This window comes from Rousettus aegyptiacus, unplaced genomic scaffold (genome assembly GCF_014176215.1).
Source record: "Rousettus aegyptiacus isolate mRouAeg1 unplaced genomic scaffold, mRouAeg1.p scaffold_m13_p_8, whole genome shotgun sequence".
NCBI lineage: Eukaryota > Metazoa > Chordata > Mammalia > Chiroptera > Pteropodidae > Rousettus > Rousettus aegyptiacus.
This window is the reverse complement of record NW_023416311.1, coordinates 31,687,704-31,708,496: the sequence shown is the minus strand read 5'-3', so window position 1 is coordinate 31,708,496 and position 20,793 is coordinate 31,687,704. Positions and strand designations below refer to the sequence as shown.

The window sequence follows — 20,793 nt, the reverse complement described above, 5'->3', positions numbered from 1 at the left end:
TCTCTTTTGAATTGAACCCTGAAGATTCCAATGATAAATGTCCAAGTCCTCAGATGTGCCACTATAAAGATCATTTGTATCATCTGATAAGTGGTCCCCACCAGCTTGCTAGTTTCTTATGGCCATCTATTACATTTTCATAACACGACTAATGCTGAGGAGGAAGTAATAGAGTTTGGAGAAGTCATCAATGAAATGGTACCCCATAAAGGTTACAAACAGAATTTTCGAATGAGAATTACAAAGGTACAGAGGTGAAGGATGTTATAGGAGCCTGACCTAATGGGTATGGAGACAATTAGATAAAGTTAAGGGTTTAAATCAACAGGACTTTGTGATAAGATGGATGGAAGAGCATAGAAGAGCAAAGGAGAAAATAAGCCTCAAATTTCTGACTTTAACAAGTTAATGCATGGCGATGTCATTTTATTCAGCTGGTGAACACTGGAAGAAGATTGATTTTGGAGATTAATATTGAGATCAGTTCTGTATATATTGTACCTGAATTATTTTTGAGCAATGGAGGGTGCAGGATCCAGAGCTCAGATCTAATGTAGAGTTGTAAATACGGGCATCATTCACACAAACGGATTGCAATCAAGGCTGCAAGAGCTAATGAAATTACTTATGGAGAGAAAGAAGAAAGTTTAAGGCTAAGAATGGAAGGATCTCTATGTAGTAACTGCTCTGAGGAGGAGATAACGAAATGAGACTCAACAAGAAATCAAGAAGTTTGGAAGAAAAGAGTGTCATATCACCAAAGTCAAGTGAAGAGTGTGTTAGGGGGAGCTGCCAACAGTGGCAAATGTTCAGAGGTCACATAAGATGAACACTGAAGCAAGTCCATTGGATTTAGTAATGTCAGAAATCTCAGTAAAGCCAAGTTTGGAAATGTAATTGGAAGTAAAAGCTGGAGTACAATGAGTAAACACAAGAAAGGCATGAGTAAAGGCTATAGACAACTCTTCTAAGAGATTTGACTATAAAGGAGAGAAGAGTGGATGAGCAATAGCTGAAGAGGCATTAAGTAGTGAAAGGGTTTGATTTCTTTTTAAAGATGGTGGCCATTGAGTAAGTTTCCATGTTAATGGCTTGGAGTCAGAAGAAAGGTTAACATTTACCAGAAAGAGGGACTAATAATAGAATGAGATTCTAGAGGATGTGGGAAGGTCTGGAATCCAGACTCCTCTGGATGTTTGGAAATCCTCAGTAGCCCTTATTTGAAATCCAAGGCTTTTGGAAACATTGCACCAAGATGAGCTTCCTGGGCCTATTGTAATGGATAGATTATTTTCATCATTCAGATATTAATTAGTTTTCTCTTCTGTAATTGTTTTCTATTACTACTATGACAAATTACTATAAGTTAATTTAATTAAAACAACACGAATTTATTATTTTGTAGTCTGGAGGTTAGAAATCCACAACAGGTGTCATTGGACTAAAATCAAGGCTCAATAGGGCTATGCTTCTTATAGCAGACCTAAAGGAGAATCTATTTCTTTGCCTCCTACCATGAGCATGCTTTGACTTGCGGCTTCTTTCTCCATCTTCAAAGTCAGCAGTGTGGCATCTCCAGAAATTTCTCTCTGACTCTGACCTATTATCTCCCTCTTATAAAGGATTCTTATGATTACATTTGGTCCTTCCAGATAATCTAAAATAATCTTCCCATCTCAAGATCCTTAAACACATCTGCTATGTCCCTTTTGTCCTATAAAGTAATATATTCACAGGTTTGGGAAATGTCTTTGGGAGGACATTATTCTGCCTATGCTATCTCCTATTTCTCAACAGCCAGGGATAAGAAGCTGTAGAATTCATAGATCTGACAGCTTGCAGAGAATTATGGATGAAGCCTTAAGAATTTCCACTACTTGATGTTTTAAATAAGTAAAAATCTCAGTAATCAATTTCAGCAATGTCATTCTCAAATGATAAAGTATTAAACACTTGGAGAATTTGATCTAAGTAATGTGAAGGTCCCACTTGGTTCAGTCTAGCAGTGGTTGATGTCATCATTTTTAGCATTCCAGGGCAAAATAAATGAACAACCCAAATAAATTCTGTGAGATCTTTTAGCTGCTATTTTTAAAGAAAATATTATTCTGACCCTTGTTAAAACAGTAAGGAAAACTTTATTTAGGACTATCATGATAGGCATCAAGACTATCACGATAGAGAAGAGAAGTTGGCTCAACTCTGAATACAACAGGAAAAGTGGGGATTTATATATAGCAAAGGATCAGAGTGGTGGGATGAGTGAATAGAAAATGACGAGGAGAAAGCAGGTAGGTCAGGGTGATCATCTGTCACCTGAGGGGATGGTGGAAGATGAGAAACTGGGTCAGATATTGAGACAATCAGATACCAAGGATGGGAAATTCTCTCTAACATGATTTGGCAGGATTCTTGCTACAACAGGGCTCTTGAAGATTAGTCAAGAAATGGGCTTGGAGGAGCCTGACTAAAGTTTGGTAAAAGAGAATGTCTTTGTAACTATAGTTTTTTGTGGTAATTTTTTGAAATTTATTACATTTTATGCGCAGACTCCTCAACTCAGTACTCAGAAGTACTGAGTCTATAACTAGCACTGTGTCTAGGGAGCTGATAAAATTCAATGGTGCTATCACTGTCATCCTGGAGCTAATCGAAAGGAAAAAATTGAGAGACAGGGTAAGATTTAAGGAAGTAAAGGAGCCATGTGTTGTGAGATATAGTTGTCCATGTCACTCAAAATTCTGCAAACAAAAATGAGCACATCCAAGTGTCCTGTTGTTGGGAACATTACATAGCAGTGTCAAGTCAGCAAAATCAAAATGACTTGTACCCCCTCTTCACAAACCACATTCCCTTGCATAGTTTAAACAAGTAAATCCAGATCAACAAAAATGATGAATCCTTTATCCCATCTTACACACACACACACACACACCTAATTTTGATTGTCATTATCAAAAAATTACTAACCTTGCCAATACTATTATTACTACAACGTCGTTTTATTTCTCAATGCCATTCAATACTAGAAACCCTACCATCTGCTGAAAAATTAATGCAAATAAACTAAATTGGCATTCTTTATTTTAGAAGAACTTAGTATCACATGACCTCTGTGCATCAGAAAGAAATGCGGGGACAAGTCTGTTAGACACTGTAGTGCAGCATGCAGTCCAAATGATGTAAAATAATCTCTACTTTTATTCCTCTAATTGACTTCAAATCCATGCTGATTCCACTTCAGATAAGCATAGAAACAGTCCTTATTTATTGTCTCTTCTTTTCATTCCTTTCTCAGAATCTCCTGGGTCTCTCCCTCTCTTGAATTTCCTGTTTTCCTACCAGAGCCCATTTTTACCTTTTGGCCTCTGGCCAGGCTGTCACTCATTGCATTCATCCATCATTCTCTTCAAAGGAGCCAGACCTATTGGAGGAGACTTCAGGTCCTGCTAATAGGAAGAGGTAGGAGAGCTTCTAAAAAACCTTCCTTCTGCTTAAATTGATTCCCTCTTGGCATAACTCAGGTGCACTGCTATGCTAACAGCGTTCGTGTCATTTTTCAAAGAACTCCTGTAGCACAATCTGATGTGATCTGAGACCCCGAAGTGGCTGGGAAGAAACCTTGCCCAGAAAGGGAGATGTGAGCTAAGTTAACCTATGCTGTTCTACTCTCACCCTAGTAAAACACGTTGCCCTAGTGGTGTAGATAGAAGGTGGAAAACAGCACTGCGCTCTGCCCACCAGGCAGAATATGGCCACTGCGGGTTTCCCCCGCCTCCCACCACATCAGTCTATATTTATGTTGTGGCACCATCTTTGAGATGTCCTCACTTCTTTTACACACACACACCCCCCTCCCCAAGCTACTCCCAAGTTTCCACACGTCTTTCTGTGATGATAATCTTATGAGTCTTTGTGGACATACTAGCTGACTCCAGCAAGCTTCAAGAAGAAAACCCTGGACTCAGATCAGCAGAAGGGATTCACTCTCTCCCTAAGTAGTGGCAGTAGCTGTTCAACTCCCCTGGATGCTGAGGAGTTACTGTGCTTCCACCTCAAGGCAAGATCTCTTCCTTCCTCTTCCTCTCACGCACTCCCTTTTCCACTCACTTTTCATGAGACAGAAAAGAGACACTCCTCTCCAGACCACTTGTGAGGAAAGGGGTTCATCTATCCAGGGGGAAACAGAAACAGAAGCAGAAGCAAAAACAAACTGCTCATTTTCTCTGGATATTCTGGATAATTTAGCCAGGTTAGAACTGGCAAGATGCTGCTGAGCTTTAAGCTAATTAAAGTGGAGTGGGTGCCATGAGGACCATGGCTGCAGTCAGTCAGCGAGCAGCATTTACAGGCAGAACCATGTCAGGTAAAAAAGGAGAGGTACAAGAAGTGCATTAGATGGGCTCTCTATCCTCCTGCTGTGAATGTTACAGCCTTATCAAGAAGCTTCCCTGGGAGATTTCTGGTCTACCTTTTGGGATTTAGCCAAAAGCTTAGTTCCCCATGACTATAGTATGTCAGTAGAAATTCTCTTGTAAAAACCTGGCTGATCATCAGAATTATCTGGAGAGCTTTATAAAAATATAGATTTCCAGACACCCTCCTAAATTCACTCAAGCAAAACTTCAGCAGTGAGGCCTTGGATTCCCTGTATAGATGAAGTTTCCAGGTGCCCACTTGGAGAACCATTTTCATAGCTAATAGAATCTAAGTTATAGATGTGGAAGAGATCTATTCTAAATTTTCCATTTTTCTATTCAAAAAGAAGCCGTAAACTCAGAGTTAAGTGCAAAGCTATACAATTAAATCAGTTTATTATCTGAAGAAAAATGCAATAGCGAAAAGCTTTGAGTGAAAAAAAATATGTGCCTGGGGAGAAAATCGAGAAACCATTGCAACAATACACCAATTGAAACCCTTTGACCAGCCACTGCTACAGTGATTTGTATCATATATGCACTTAACTTTCATTCATTTGTTCACTTAACAAATATGCTGAGCACTGCTTTAGGCACAGAGGATACAATAGCGAACAAAATAATCAAGAAATTCTGTCCTCATGGAGTTTTCCTCATTCTAGTATGCGTTAGAGTCTACCAACAGAGTAGTCAGATATAGCATGTCAATAAAAACAAAGCAGGAAACAGGATTTGATGTGTTTAGCAATGGAGGTCAGGTTGAAGTTGTAGGCAAGATGGCTGGGAAAGGCTTCATTGTGCGAAGGTGACTTTGACAAGGCCTGTGGGAATCAAGGGAGCCAGCCATGTATGTATCAGGGGCACAATTATCCAGGCAAAGGAAATAGCAAGTGCAAAGGCTCTGGGGTGGGGACATGTCTGGTCTGTTAGGAATGAAGATAGTGGGGATGTAGCAGAATGAATGAGAAGAAGAGGAATAGATGTGTCAATGAGGTAAAGGGGTCCCAGATCACACAGGACCTTGCAGTGTAAGCACTTGGGTTTCTAGTCTGTCTGAGATAGAAAAGTATTGGAGGATTTTGGACAAAAGAGTGCCAAGACCCAACTTATATTTTAATGAGACCTGTCTGTGCAGAGTTGAAATCAGACTGAAAGGGCAGTAACAAAAGCAGGGGGGCCAGGTATGAAGTTACTGCAGTGCTTCAACCACAAGGTGAGAGAATCAACCACTTCAATATGTGTTAGGCCTGGCATCACAGTGTGTTTAAGCCTTGAGTGCAGATAGGAAGGAGGCTAGGAATCTGCAGCGCCCTCAGTCAGTCTCCTTAGCTCTCACGTCTTACAATGAAAGCATCCTTCCACCCACCACAAGAGTGATGCTAACAGTTAGAGATGAGGGATTCTCATCCTACCTGGTCTCCAAATATTAAACAAGTCCCCAAAGCATCCACACCAGCCACACCCCTTACATTGGTTCTGGAGACTGGTGAGGGCACAGCACCTGCTTGAGGCCTAATAAACTTGAAGCAATAAGCACTTCCTACATAGTTTTTCTCTCTCTCTTCTTGTTTTTCCTAAGCGTTTTGTTGTTGTTGTTGTTGTTGTTTAATTTTGTTTCACTAAGTGTTCTATAGGCTCTCTGATCTCATTGCTCTCCAGGGCACTTACTTCCGCATGTCATTAGGGCTGCAGCCTTTCCATCATAGTTGCAACTAAATATCTTGCTTCCTCCAAAGCACTTATTAAAATAAACGGATATTTTGAAGCTCTTAGTTATGGGGCTGTTGGGCTCTTGCTAGGTAAAAATATATATTTACTCCAGGTGCCACTACACCTCAGATTTTTCCTCTTAAACGTAATCCTGTTATAAGAATGGTCATCACTAGGAAATGGAAAGTTTTGTGATATATATGGAAAATTTCTAGCAAATATCACACTGTATTTTAATTCTTTTAACTGGCCAAACTTATTTGCCAATTAAATCTGTTCCTGTAATGCTGCTTATTTTTTACAAATCAACAAACACTTGCCAACTTCAGATGTATTCTAAGTGTTCACAGCATTAGTGGAAAGAAACTGAAACCCTTAAAACGCGATCATTTGGCACCATTGGTCTCTGTACAAATAAAAACATTGACGCGGGAGGGTAGAGAAATCTTCAAGAAGTAAGACTAATCTGATTTTTAAGAAGTAAAATGTTTGTGCTATAAGAATGCAAAAAATAAGTGAATTATTTATTCCAGAGAATTATTGTTCTCAAATGTCATCTTAAAAGTCTAGAGAAGGAGAGAAAACTAGGAAGGTTTTTGTTATCAGTTTTTTTCTGCAAGTAGTGAGAGGGATGTATTTACAAATGCCAGTTTTCAATTCCAAGTATGGCAATAGATGAAACTGGGCTCCTTGTGGTTACTGAGAAATATACACAGCTTTCAAAACCAGCATGAAGGTGAGTCAGAGTGATGGGCATTTGTACAGAGGAGGAAGCTGACATAGTCTTTTAGGTCAAACAGTAATCCTGGGTGGCTCTGGTGGACCAAGGTATTTTATCACCTCACCGGTAAGAGTCTTTCTTCTCGAGTAAATAGCTGGCAATCTTGGTCATTAGCTTGGAAGGCAGAGAGAAAAGTAAACCCAGCAGAGGTGTTTGTTTAAGCTAAATCCTGAATGTCCCTTAGGGCCTAACTCAGTGCTGCCTCTTTCCTGCACCACTGCGGAGCTGCGACTGTAGGAGCCAGCACTGCATCTGATTCATCCTCCCTGTGTGTTCTTATGTCCCAGTGACTAATTACCGAGTGAACGAACGAAGAAGATGACCATGGAGGATGCTTGAGGCCACACTGGGAACAAGTGTGCTTCCCATCACTAGAGGTGTGTTAACCAGAAACGAGATCAGTGTTTCTCAGCATTCTCCACTCAGTGAACACATCTGGATTGTAGCATGAGTGAAGGGATTAAAATGGAACACCCTTTTTAGAAATAAGTATTTTGAAAATCTAAAGAAAGCTTTCTAGCCTTTCACTGGGCCACCTTTGGGCACAGTAGCTCTGTTTACACTAAACTACTAACTTCCTGGATTCACCAGGCAGTATTTTCACATGTTGAATTTTCACATCTCCTCTCTCTGATTAGCAAGTTGTAGCCTGCTCTCCTCACAGTCTGACCATCACAACCTTCCAATCCAATTTGATATCTCTATAACAGCATGGAGCTGCATGATGATGAAAGGCAAATTCTATTCATTGATTACAATTGGCAGCTGACCTATAAAGAGCTTGGGAGACACAAATGTCTGAGAGCCACTCGCTTAGAAAATCATCAATTAGGGACATTGCAGAAATAATTCCTGTACGAGTGAGACCAAATCACTCCCAAAATGCACATTCCAACTCTAAGTTTCTAAGCTACTCCTTAAACTATAATTACCTCTGCTGTGAACTCTGTTGTCATTTTTGACATAACTCTCCTGTGGCACTTTACTGAGAGCATAAAGGAACTTAGGGTATGAAGAATGAGAATCTGGAAATGGCCAAAGGCAAATGTCATGATTTCTTCTGGGCCTTTCATCTTTCAAAGCTGACATAGAAAAGTGAGCTCAGCCTGGCCCTGCTGCAGGCAGAAGTCTTTTCTTACCTATCTTCTTTCTAAACCTTTCTAGACCTGCACAACTACCACCACCTCTTCTCCTGTCTCTTCTTTGCCGTGCTCCTAAGCCCTCATTCTCACTCCTGCTTCTCACCTATTTTAAGTGGAAGCAGGAAGAAGGGAAATTATGAAAAATGGTGTGTGCTTGTAAAACCCTCCACAATAGCAGCAATTTTAATGGGTTCATATATTGACTGTGGTTAATCAGATTTGCCCCCTTTCTCTGACAGATAACAGGAAACTCTCTTGTTTCTGGTTCTCCCTGAGCCTCTAGGTACGAGGTTAAACTTGAGATTATCTGTTCAGATGACAAAACCTCATACCTCAAACAGCCACGTCCCTGGCAAGAATACCTGAGCTGCTAGTGAAAGCCTAGGAAAGACCACAGGTTTTTGAGATTTGGGGACACATAGAGCTGTCAGGACCTGAGGGACACACATACCTTCCAGATGAGGGAGACTGAACTAGGGAAGAGTAGTTCAGAACAGGTCATGTGAAGGTTACCGGTAGAATCTGGAAAACTGTGGCCCTGGGCTATTTCCAACACAAATAGGATGTGAGACTGCTGGAGTCCCCACTTTGTTGAAGTGTTTAAAACACTTTCAATATTTGTAATGTGTTTAGAAACGGAACAAAAATATTTTTGTTTTATGTGTAAAGAAGTCATTTAATAGTAAAACGTACTTGTAGGAGAAATTTCTTTTTTGGTATATATATTCTTTAACTTATCTCCTTATCAACATTTTAATTTAATACATAAAAGCAATAGAGTATGAATCGAAGGCCTCATGCCATTTCTCCTTTTTCAGCTTCATCTTCCTTCTCTACTCCTTTTCCAATTGTCTTCTCCTTGTGCCAGGGACTGAATTGTGTCCCCGCCTCCATTCGTATGTTGAATCCCTAACCCCCAACATCGTGTATCTGGAGATAGTGCCTTTGAGAATTAATTAGGTTTAAATGAGGTCATGAAGATGGGGACCTCTTAATATTAGTGCCCTTACAAGAAGAAACATCAGAGAACTTGTGGTCTCTCTCCATCATGTGAGGATATAATAAACAGGTAGCTGTCTATAAACCAGGAAGAGAGTTCTTACCAGAACTAGACCACACTGATCTTGGACTTCCAGGCTCCAGAACTGTGGCAAAAGAAATTTCTGTTGTTTAAGCCACCCAGTCCATGGTATTTTGTTATGGCAGCCTAAGCTGATCAAGATACCCTGCCTTTCTTTTTCTACTACTACTGTCTTCTGAGAGGGCTGAGACAGAGGATGGCGACCTAGTGACTATAATTGCCTATGTAATACCACCCTGCTGCATTTTTGCCCCTTTATCATTAGAATTAGATGAAGAAAGTATTATACTCATATTGCATTATTTAAAACAAAAAAATTTGTGACCAGTTTGCCTGCTGGAATGACACTAAACTCCTTTCTTCATTGTGCAAATTGGTAGAAATAACTTTTTCTGAAAAGAAGAGGGAAACTGTGGAAAGAAAAAACTGAAGGAGAAGTCAAAGAGAAAAGAGAAGGTGACAGACAAGCACATACAAGAAGCTCCTGAGGAAGCCCTCCGTCCCTGAGCCTCTCTGAGGCCCAACCTTCCCGTCCTTGTCGCCGTTCCTTTCCTTAGCATCTTCCCACTGCCTCCTGCTGCCACTGCTCATCTTTCCCTTCCTCTCCTGTTGAAACTCACTTCAACCCACAAGAATTTATTCTCCCAAGCCCAGATTTCCCTGCCTCCATCTTTAACAGAAAGATGATCCGTGTTAATGGTTGAGGATCAGTGATACTCCCTCCCAAATAACAATCGTCCATGTTAATTAAAGGCATATACAAGGAACACATCCACTTTGGCTTCAGAGTGTTCATTTAAAAGGAAACTCTTGCCCAGTACTATTCAGTAGAAAAATAACGAGAGCCACAAATGCAAGCCACAAATAGTATGTTTCGAATTTTCTAGTAGCCATATTTTTCAAATTTAAAAACAATGATTGAAGTTCATTCTACAAATATATTTTAACACAATATATCCCAAATAATATCATTTTAATATTTAATCAATTTTTTATATTTAGTGAGATATTTCACATTTTTTTAAAACTAAGTCTTCCAAATCAAAAATGTATTTTATATTTATAGCACATCTCAGTTCAGACTACCCACATTCAATTGCTTAATGGCCACATATAGCTAGTGGCTATCATATTAGATAGCACAGCCCTGGACAGATAAAAGGAAAGATGAGGCCCTGGCATACCAGCAGATGGGTAAGGCCTGCCAACATATAGACTCCCCATCCAGGGCCTGAAAGCATAGGCCTATTGCAGAGGCAAGAAGCTAAATGCTCCTTTGAGAACCGAGATTGTTTTCATTGCTTTTTAAGAAAGGTACAAACCACCATCTCCTTAAATAGTTAGAAGTTCAAATGATAAGAACAAAATTCTCCATGGATTCTTGAAAGGTAGTATATTGCTAGTAATAATTTCTAAGAGCAAAGTCTGATCTCTCCCCTCATCATTTTTGTGAGGCCGAAGCATCCTGCCCACTGTGCAATTCAGTGCACAAACTTTCACTCTGATCCTTCAGGAAAGCAATGAGTGCAAATTGGTCTTATTTGCTGAGAAATGAGTGATTACCTGCCTGCATGGACTATCACAACAAAGCTGTCCCATCCTTAGCAGGTGCGTAAGTACACAATAGTAGCAGGTTTTTGTATCCTGGACTAACAGTTAGGTTTCTCTCAAGTGTGGCTGTGCAGTTTGTTTTCACTGGGGGTTGAGTAAATGCTAAACCTTCTTTCATTGGAGCAATCAACTGTCAACATGTGTCAGATTCATCTATATGCCATTGGCTTGATTGTTCCTACAATTGTACCCAAGTTCTGATGTCCCTTCCTTCTTATAGCTGAAGACTGCCTTTTACATCATCAGAGAAGTGATTTTAATGGTGGACATTTCAGAATAAGAGTGGTAAGGAAGATGGTACTACTAAATCTAGTAGAATGGGCTTTGCTTTCAGCAGCTAAAATTTGTGATGATCTAAGTGAAGTTTATTTTCAAGCATTCCCTGATGCCAGCCACTAATCTTTTATCTATTTGTAGGAGCCTCTCTCTCCCTCCTCATTCAGGGCTTTATCCTTATCTGACGGGCTAGCTGATAGAAATTGATAAAAGATAAGCTTTTATTTCCAAGAAGTATTGGTAATTTTATTAAGAAATGGTGAAAAGACTTCAGACTTAAAAAAAAATGAACCTCTATGGGAGATATTATGCTAATAGAGTTTTCCTAAATCACCTCAAATTACACCCCTGCCAACTCTAGAGCTGACTTGAGTTAAAAACCTAGTCTTTTTTCATTCACTTCTCCCAGAAAGAGCAATGACCTTTTTCTTTTTCTTTTTTATTCCAGTCTAATTAAAATTCAAATTAAAGCATACTTCTACTTGATTATAGCTCTTGTGAAAGATTCTTAGGGAAAAAGATAACATGAAACTTGGGATGGCTGTTATTTGTAGATTGGGTTCTTAAGGACAGCCCATTCTCATGGTTAATTGAAAGTTAAATATGTATAAAAAAGAGTTGGCAAAGACTGATTTTCCTCCCTCTCCAGAGGCTTCCAAGTTCTTTTTTCATGAACACCCAGAATCTCCCTTCACTGGATTCAGATTCCATTCTCAGTATATCTGACCAGATGACGCAACATCTGTGTTCTCTTTTAAGAACGTGAGAATTGAAGCTTTTCATCTTCTCTCTCTTCGAGTTCTGAGAAATTCAATTAAAACTGCTCAGATTTTCCTTTTCTTGTTTGCTTTAGAAGGCAGCTCAGCAGAAGAGTCCTGTGGCAATCTCCGAACTGTGGAAGAAGGTGATCGAAAATTTAGCCTGATTATGGAGTTGTCAACTCAGGTTTCCCTTCAGACTGAGAAAATAACTCAGCTGGAAGAAGTTTTAGAGGAAAAGGAAAAGAGGATTCAGCAGCTGGAAGCCAAACAGGGGGCCTTTCCTTTTCAAGAGGTCAAGGACTCTCCAGAATGTTTACGAGAAGCCCCAATTTTCTTTAATAACACCATTACTCCTGTGGTCTCTGATGAGGATATGTAAAGATTCCCAGTAAGAAAATAATAAAAGTTTATTAAGTGTCATCAAGGTAAAGTCCAGAACCTTGGTAGGCTCCTCATTAGCAAATTCAAGTTCATGTACGTGAGTTTGAATATATCTCACAGTGTTCATATTGGAAGGAAATAAAACAAAAGGAAGTGTTCAGAAACAAACATTGAATGTTGCCCCTTTACGTATCATAATCTGCACAGCTGTATGTTTTCAGACAGTTCTGGTAACAATGGGAGAGGGAGCATCACAAAACTAGAGATGGCCAGAGAACTTAGCATCATCCTCTTGCCAGAGATTTGTCACACTGCAAAGGAGGGGTGGCACCAATCTCGTTTTACTATGCAGCTCGGTTGTGAACAGAAAGCTGTCATGGAGAGCAAGCTTCAAACTGGGGAACGTTAGGTTACTGAAAAGCAGAATCATTGCTAGCAGAGTAAATAGCCATGAGATTTGTTCTTTCTTGTCCTCTAGAATGTATTTCTTTACTGCATGCATTTCATTAACATTTAGCAAGAGTGGAAATGACATAAAACCAGAGCAATCAAAAGAAATTTAAAAAATGGATGAATCAGAGCTCCAGTCCTTTGGGAAAAGTGTCCTGGGACAGCATCTCCTTGGGAAAACACAGAACACTGATTTTTCCCTTAGGAGCAAGACTAAGACCAAAGCAAAATACACTTTTTTATTCTGATTGTACCAAAGAGCTGTGAACAGCACAAAATAATGTCAGAAGAAATATAGAATGGGCAAAAAAATTAATAGAATAGAATGGAATATTCCTCTCTATGCATGCCTCTCAAATAAACTATTTCCCACTCAGAGAACGCAGCTAGGCACTAACTTTAAGGAAGACTTTGGTACTTAATTCTTACTGTCCTGATACAGCATGACACAGTCAAACAAATCGAGTTCTCCTGTGACTCTAATACTACTTCTTGATTTAATTCAACCAGTTCAACAAATACTTATTTAAATTCTTCTACCTACCAACCACAATAATAGATGTTAGAAATATCATAGCAAACGTGAGAATCACAACTTTTATAATCCAGGAATTCACAGACACACGAGAGTCTCCTTAAATGTAGGCACTAGAGCAATTGTAATGGCAGATGGGAAATAGAGGAGAGAACTTGGGAGAACGTGGGTAAATCTGATTAGCACAGCTTTAGTAGAGGTTTTCAAATTTACTAAGCCTGAGTGATCGGTAAGAACACACATTCATGTGCCCAGGAATATGTATTTTAATGAATATGTGTGGTATTCCTGAAGGATACATTCCAGGAACTACGTTTTAAAACACATTGGTTTAAAGCTGCCTTTAAATTAAAAAACTATTCCAGAAGTAGAACTACTCCTTACAAGTCAGGGTGAGAAGTCTTCTATTATAGTATATAACTAATGTATACTCTGATTACAGATCCTGACTATCTACAAAACAAAGTTACTTGACTCTTCTTATTTTTTTAAGGAAGTAATTGAGTTTTGGACTCAAAATATGTTTGCCAATTGACCAGAGTCAATTATGTTGACTCTAGTGGTTCACCAAAAAAGAAAAAAAAAAAAAAAAAGACATGAGTGCTTCCTTCCAGGAGGTTCTGTTTTCATACAAAACTATAATCTTCCCATATTTGTTTCTAACCTCAGTATAACCTGAAATATCTGTATGTACAGGTGCAATCCATTATCAGAAATGAAGTCAATGTACAACTAACTCCCTGATCATGAACACACACCAACCCCAGAAAGTGACTGAAAGCACTTGTCTACGGTTCCAAAAGAAACTTTTCCATGGAATCTACTTCAGAAATCTGCTTACAAAATGTGCTTCAGAAATCCCTTCTGTCTGGTTCCTCCATTTCACCTCCTCAAATTCTATAATCTCCCTTTCCCTTTCTATTTCTCTGACACCAACTAGGTCTCCCAGTTCCAGTCTTGAGGTTCTGCTCATTGTTTCTGACATCGTGGTAAGGCTGAGGGTTGGCATATCCTAACTGTATATTTCTGTGAGAAAGCTTTAAATCTTTCCATTTGTTAAGAGCAGACTATCTCCAAGACAATCTATCACCTTTGCAATTTTGATGTTGTTATGATCATCAAGTCTCCATCTCTTTATTTTATCAAAGATTGTTTTAATCCCATGGGATATTAAGGGTGAGCTACATGAAAAGTAGGGAGGAGAGAAAAAAAGTCTCATCATATCCCAGACAGGACGATGGTAACTTTTACATCGATTTCCCCTGGCTAATGCCCTCACTAGCCCTCATGAGGAAAGCAGACTTTCAGTGGAGATAAAATAACAGACAGAACTGAAACTGCTGTTAATAATTAAATGAGGCTGTCACCTCTGAATAGTCAAAGACCAGTCACTGAAGAAGGAAGCCTTGTTACCCTGAAAAGCCGTCTTTACAACAAGCTGATCCTGTTTCAGGTCTAGGTTATCTCCAAATCGGAAGTGGGAAGGAGGTTTGGCCCAAAGGTGACTAGACTAATTTCTATTACTGACGCCTTAATAATAAGAATTCTTTTAATACCTTAATAATAAGAATTCTTTTAATATACAGGTTTACTGAGGTGGGGGGAGAGGGTAATAAGAGGTGCTACTAGACTCCAAGGCATTTCTAGGTGGAAAATTTCACATTCCCAGCTGAATGTTTATGACTTTGTAGGCCCCCAAGGTTTAGTTCCATTTTCTGCCATTCCTCCAGAAAATTGAGGAGTATGCCTCCAATTGTGTAAAGGCCTGATTCAGACAAGGTGAAAATCAGATTATAGCCTCTACTCCAGGCCAAAGTCTCATCTTCTCAGAAACAAGTTAGGTTGTTGAAGTATTCTACTGATCTTTAAAATATCTGGTGTAGATATCACAAGGCAATTAGCTTTCTAATGACGCTGTTTCTTTAATAAAAATTTAGCAAATCATCAGGTTATATATCTGATTCAAAAACAACTGGAAATCCAGAGAAACATTTAACAAGGACTCAAGCTGTTCTCTAATATTCTCAAAACATTTGCGTAGATATATGTAAAGTTTTAATCTTTTTTCACCAGTTAAATTGAACATGTGATATGTATAACCAATTAAATAAATGTTGAATTTAACTATTTAATTTTACTATTGTGTACATGGAAAGTTGAAATCAAAACAACAGACTTGTTAAAGACTATCAAGAAAGCAAGTCATTTGAGAAATAGGCCAAGAAATCTGAAGGGGGGTACCCTAGGATTCAATGAGGTTCAGCAAAAGCAAAAAAACTATAATTCTTTCTGTCTAAATGCACTTCTGGGAAAGTATGAACTCAATTAAGTTTTGATTATCTCCTCTGTGCTTATCCCAAGACACAATCATTTGTTTCTAGATTACACATTACACTGAAGTAAAGAATTTTTGCTTAAATGTAACAAATAGAGAAGTCTTGATGAATGTTGCAGGCCTGAGTTAAAAAATATTTATTTGGCAATTATTGAGTATATGGACTACAGAGATGAAACTATTCCAAAAGATAAAAGAAAACACTTTTAAGGGACTATGAAAATCAAATGCCTGAGATTCAAAAAGTCCGACTTGTAATTTGAAAAAATTAGACAAAAACCATAAAAATAAAAGATAAATTGTAAAGAATAAATAATTATAATAATTTTTACCTGCTATTACAACGACATCTTAAAGCTTTCCCAGACCTAAGATAGCTTTTTTGCTAATAGAGGAGAATCAAATACAAGAAGGAAATAACCTTTTGAAAATAAAAATACTAGTATACTAGGACAAAGTTCACAGCAAAAAACAGGGTGGCCACAAGATTTCACATATCTAATGAAATTAGGCCTATTACGGCAAAACAAAACAAAACCAAAACCAGTTTTTATTTCCAGCTTCCCAGAGAAATTGATCATCTGGAGTCAGATACACAATACATTTCCAATAATATGAATCTGTATCAAGATGACATTTAATTGTTTGACCATGTCTTTCAATAAGATTTACATTTGCTTTTTGTTTGTTTAACAAAGAATGACCCTTATGCTCAAATCCAATAATACTAAAGCCTTTGTTTTTGGATGGAAAAATCACACAACATATGGTCTAACAAATCTTGAGTCCATTTTCCCAAACGTGACAAATAAGTTTCACCAAGTTCATTATCCGATGTCATCTTTTTCATAGAGAGATGATACCACAGGTAAAGGATAACAGCAGAATGAGAAAGAAAGAACTAGCTCAGCACCAGTTTTTGTCACGTGGGGTCCAAACCATTACAATGGTAAATTCTAGTTAAATTAAAAAGCTGATAATATAATCCGTGGCCTTGTAATAAAAAGGTGTGCCTTTTTGGTTAGCTCCTATTTGAATGAAGTTGGTATGGTGATGGTGAAAGAAACAACAAACAGCTACAGTGGACGCCCTACAATCTTGTTAGGGACCTGCATTTGCTAATCATCAGTTATGCATATAGGAATATAATTAATATTTCCATAGCAATTTATAGTTAATTAAGGCATTTTCAAGTCATTATTTCATTTATATAGATTTTTTTTTTCATCTTCATGAGGTAGGTGTCAGCTGGATAACTAATCTCAAGCTTGTAACTAGGAAATTCCAGAACCAGGGCCTGTGACCCCCAGGCTAGTGTAACTTTCACAACATCTCCCACCCCTGTGCAGTTATATAACAAAGGCGTTCATTGTCTATACCTATCTCTCAGGTCAGCCTTCATTTCCATTTACAGGAAAAACAATTTTTCATAGGTGCCTTCTTTCTCAAGCTTATTCTACAACAAGAGTCATAAAGTTGTCCAGATTCAACTGGCCAACTTCGGTGGTTTAGCCAGTACAGCATTTTGGGTTTTGTTTGTTTGTTGTGCTTGTTTTGTTTTGTTTTAAAATTAATGTCTTTTTTTTTTCTTTTACAACTGGCAATTTGTACTTATAAAAATAGTCACAGGCTATAAAGTATAGCATAGGGAATATAGTCAATAATATTAAAATAACAATGCATGGTGTCAGATGGGTACTAGATTAATTGGGGTGATCACTTTGTAAGATCTAATGACTATGTTGTACACCTGAAACTAACCATATTGTACATCAACTGAAATTAAAAAATAAATTGAAAAAAGTAAGAAAGTAAATGTCTTTAAAAACTATGGGGCTACACTCTGCAGTTTGCCTTGGGCCTCACCATTTCCTATTGTCTTATGCCCAGTTGCTTAAGACATTTATCTTCCCTGTGTGGCCCTGTAGGTGAACAAGTATGGAATTCCTGCCTCACAATGTGTATACCAGGTCTGATTTGGTATGTTGTGGTTGTCACCATAAATTTTAATGTCTTAATCTCTTGATTGATCATTTAATATATACATTTAAAATGAGTACATTACAACCTACAGTCAACGTTCATGCATACTCCCATGTACATGACAGAGATCTAAAGAAAGCAACTAACTGAGTTTGCTGCCTCTTCTTCATCAGTTCAGGACACTTCTAATTTTTTCTTTTTGAATGTGCCTGTGCTGTGTAGGAGGGAATTCTGATAGTAAAAAGTGATTTTATCCAACACCCCAAGCCTAAGTTGGTAAATGACAACTACCGAAACCGGCATTTTCTAAAGGAAGACATCCCACACAGAGATGTTTTACTTACTTAATCTATAAAACTGCCCTTTGAGGTCAGTGGTATCGATTCTATTTTACAAAGATGGAGAAGCAAAGACAAGTAATTAAGTGATATGTGCAAACATGGCTGATTGCAGCTCTAGGTGTTTCGTCTTCTACTTAGATGAAAATGTAGGCATTAGGTCTCCTTCGAACATTTAGTGTGTATGGTAATAATGCCTTAAGTTTATAAAGCAAAGTAAAAAATTATGCCATCACTTATCCTGAAAATCCTGTGAGTTATTTGTTTCCTTTTTACAGGTGGGAAAACTGAGTCAGACTCTTAGAGTCCAGAACAGGTACTACAACAACAGGCCAAATCTGGCTTGCACATCGTTTTTGCATGGTTGGTATTTTAGAATGGTTTTGCATGTTTAAATTGTTGAACAATAACAACAAAACCAAAGGATAATATTCATGACACACATATAAATTCAAATTTTGCTGTCTATAAAGTTTTATTGAAATGCAGCCATGCTAATTTGTTTAGGTGCTGTCTCTGGGCCATTTTCTTGCTACAGTGGCAGAGTTGAGTAATTGTGACAGGAACTTATAGCCAGCAAGCCTAAATATCTGGGCCTTTATGGAAGAATTTGTCTAGAGTAAACTAAATGAATTGCTTGGAGTCATATAGCTAGTAATTTTCAGAACAAGGCTGGAGTGTGGCATTCTTATTTCAATTTGACTACTCCTTGTGATCAGAGTACAATTGCTTTTACAAAGATTTTTCTCACCTTGTCATCATAAGGAAAATATGTTACCCAGGGTCCCCACATCTCACCATGCTATGGCTAAAATATAAGCTCATATGTCCTTTATTATCATGTAACAGAATCCTTTTTCAGGTCATTAATACATTTTTCTTCCTGTATTTATCCCATTCTCTTTCCACATTGGCTTCTTACTATGTGTTCCCTCACCTATGATCCAGGAGCATTGTGTAAAAGGAGCAGAGTCAAAGGAGAAGCTGACCAGGAGATACTTCCTTTCTAGGCTTTTGCTCCCATAGCCTAAATCCACTGAGGAAAGGAGGGTTGGAAAACTGCATGTGAAGGGAACTTGAGAAGATACAGATGGACTCTCTCCACCCCTGAGGAGAGATTGAGAAAGGCATGTGTGTCCCATCAGCACCCGGAGCCTGTCCCTGATCCCTGGCACTGCTTTAGGAATGTAGCAGGATCTCAGAGGGATTAGCCCAATGAACCCCAAGCAGGTGAGATTCTGAGGCCTAGGACTTCAGGCCCTTCCAAGAGCCCCATACCCATGTGTGGCTCAAATGTGACCAAACAGCAGACCTGAGGGGAACAAGCTGACTAGGACAATAGGGGCTTAGCATCAGATGACAGGAGAGTCTCAGAACCAAGAATCCTGGCATGAAGCCAGAGGAAAGGAAGACTCAGAATGAATGGGGTCAAACTTCCTGCCTCCCCAGTGGGAGAGGGGTTCAAAGTCAATATTTAGATAATTTATAGAAAATAAAAGGAATTCCTGAAGCCTCAAGTTTACAGATTGAGAGTCACATGAGTTTACCATTGAAAGTCCTCATTAAAAATGCAGGTCATAAAGCCTCCATACTTCCAGCCAGAAATTCTTGCTGGGTCCAACCTTCCATTGAGTTCTGCTCCCCAAGAAGTATGGAAATCTCATCGTGTTGGTGACTCAGCACCTCAGCCTGTCTTTCTCACTCTGAACCACCACAGCTTCAGAGCAGCTGGCATCTCCTGCCACATTCTGGGTGTCTCACCCCCTGCCCCTCAAACCTCCACTCTACTACCCTGATGAGGCCAGGCTGCCACCAGAAGCATCTATCTCCCCTAACTCCCTGAAGCATAGCCAAACCATGCTATAGTATTTAACAAAACTTTATTAAATTCTTGGAAATAATGAAGATATGGTGCAAAAAATCACAGTTAGCTTAAGTTACTCATAGGCCTAAACTTAAGATCACAAGTTCTTCTTTGTTCTCAGCAGACACCAGCTCAGCTAATACCCTTCACATTTCACTATGGATACCCTACCCCTTCCTCCAGAGAGAGGAACTACTTCCCCTCCTAGTCCAACGCTGTTCATTTTGAATCCCCGGATGATTAATGGCGACAATATTCTTCTTCAGGGGAGAACTCCACCCTACCCACAGGGTGTGATCTGACTTCATGAACTCCAACCATTTGTCCTAGACCCTGGGTTATTCAACCTTAAATAACACCCTCTGTGGGAAACTGACAGCCCTATAAATATCTTTACTTAGGAGGAAATGTTCTCAATATATACCACTTTACAGAATGCTAAGTACCAGCCTGCACATCTGCAATCATGCATATGGCAACTTCGTCCTCAAGAAAGAGAAATAGGTATTTGCCTCACATCCTGTAATTAAATAACCATTTTTGTGATTTTTCTAACATAAAGGAAGTCTTCTCCAAAGATGAATTAAAATCACAACTGCAGAAATCCAGCTGCCAATAACTTTAATGGGAGTTCTTAGGGAAAACCAAGTCACGTTCTCTGCTGTACCCTCCTCTACCACTCTGAAGACTATACAAGCAGCACTGCTATAATTCAAAGTAGAAATCTCTCCACAGTCATTTCTGGTAAAAGTTCCCATTAAAAAAAAAATAGATTAAGAGCTAAAGTATACATTTCCTTATTCACTCAACAAATATTTACTGAGTACTTATTATGAGCTTGTACTTAAACGCTCTATTGGTCATGTCGGATGTCTACATTTAGCCCAAATTTATATGTAGATAACAGAGAGCTATTGCCTCAGAGATGTTTACTATAGCTTTTAAGCTTGTTAAATAATAAATTCAAGAAATGGCAGGTAAAAAGAAAACAAAAAGGAGGAGACATTTTCTACACCACAATTCCTCTTATAAATACAATTGAAATTGGTTAGAGAGATTTTTTTTAAATCCTACGTGGACCTTCTTGAGTAGATGAATGCTTCGTAGTGGTGAATGACCTTCAGAGA

General features: G+C 38.7%; 1 protein-coding gene across 1 annotated transcript in view; it reads left to right on the top strand.

Moving 5' to 3' along the window:
• The window catches only part of CCDC192 (coiled-coil domain containing 192), a 171,168-nt gene extending 159,007 nt beyond the window's left edge, over positions 1 to 12,161 (top strand). The window contains exon 6 of the mRNA XM_016159025.2: positions 11,873 to 12,161. Within this exon, the coding sequence (XP_016014511.2) occupies positions 11,873 to 12,159 (287 nt within the window). The 3' untranslated portion in view covers positions 12,160 to 12,161. The remainder of the gene's footprint in view (positions 1 to 11,872) is intronic.
• The last annotated feature ends 8,632 nt before the right edge of the window (positions 12,162 to 20,793 follow it).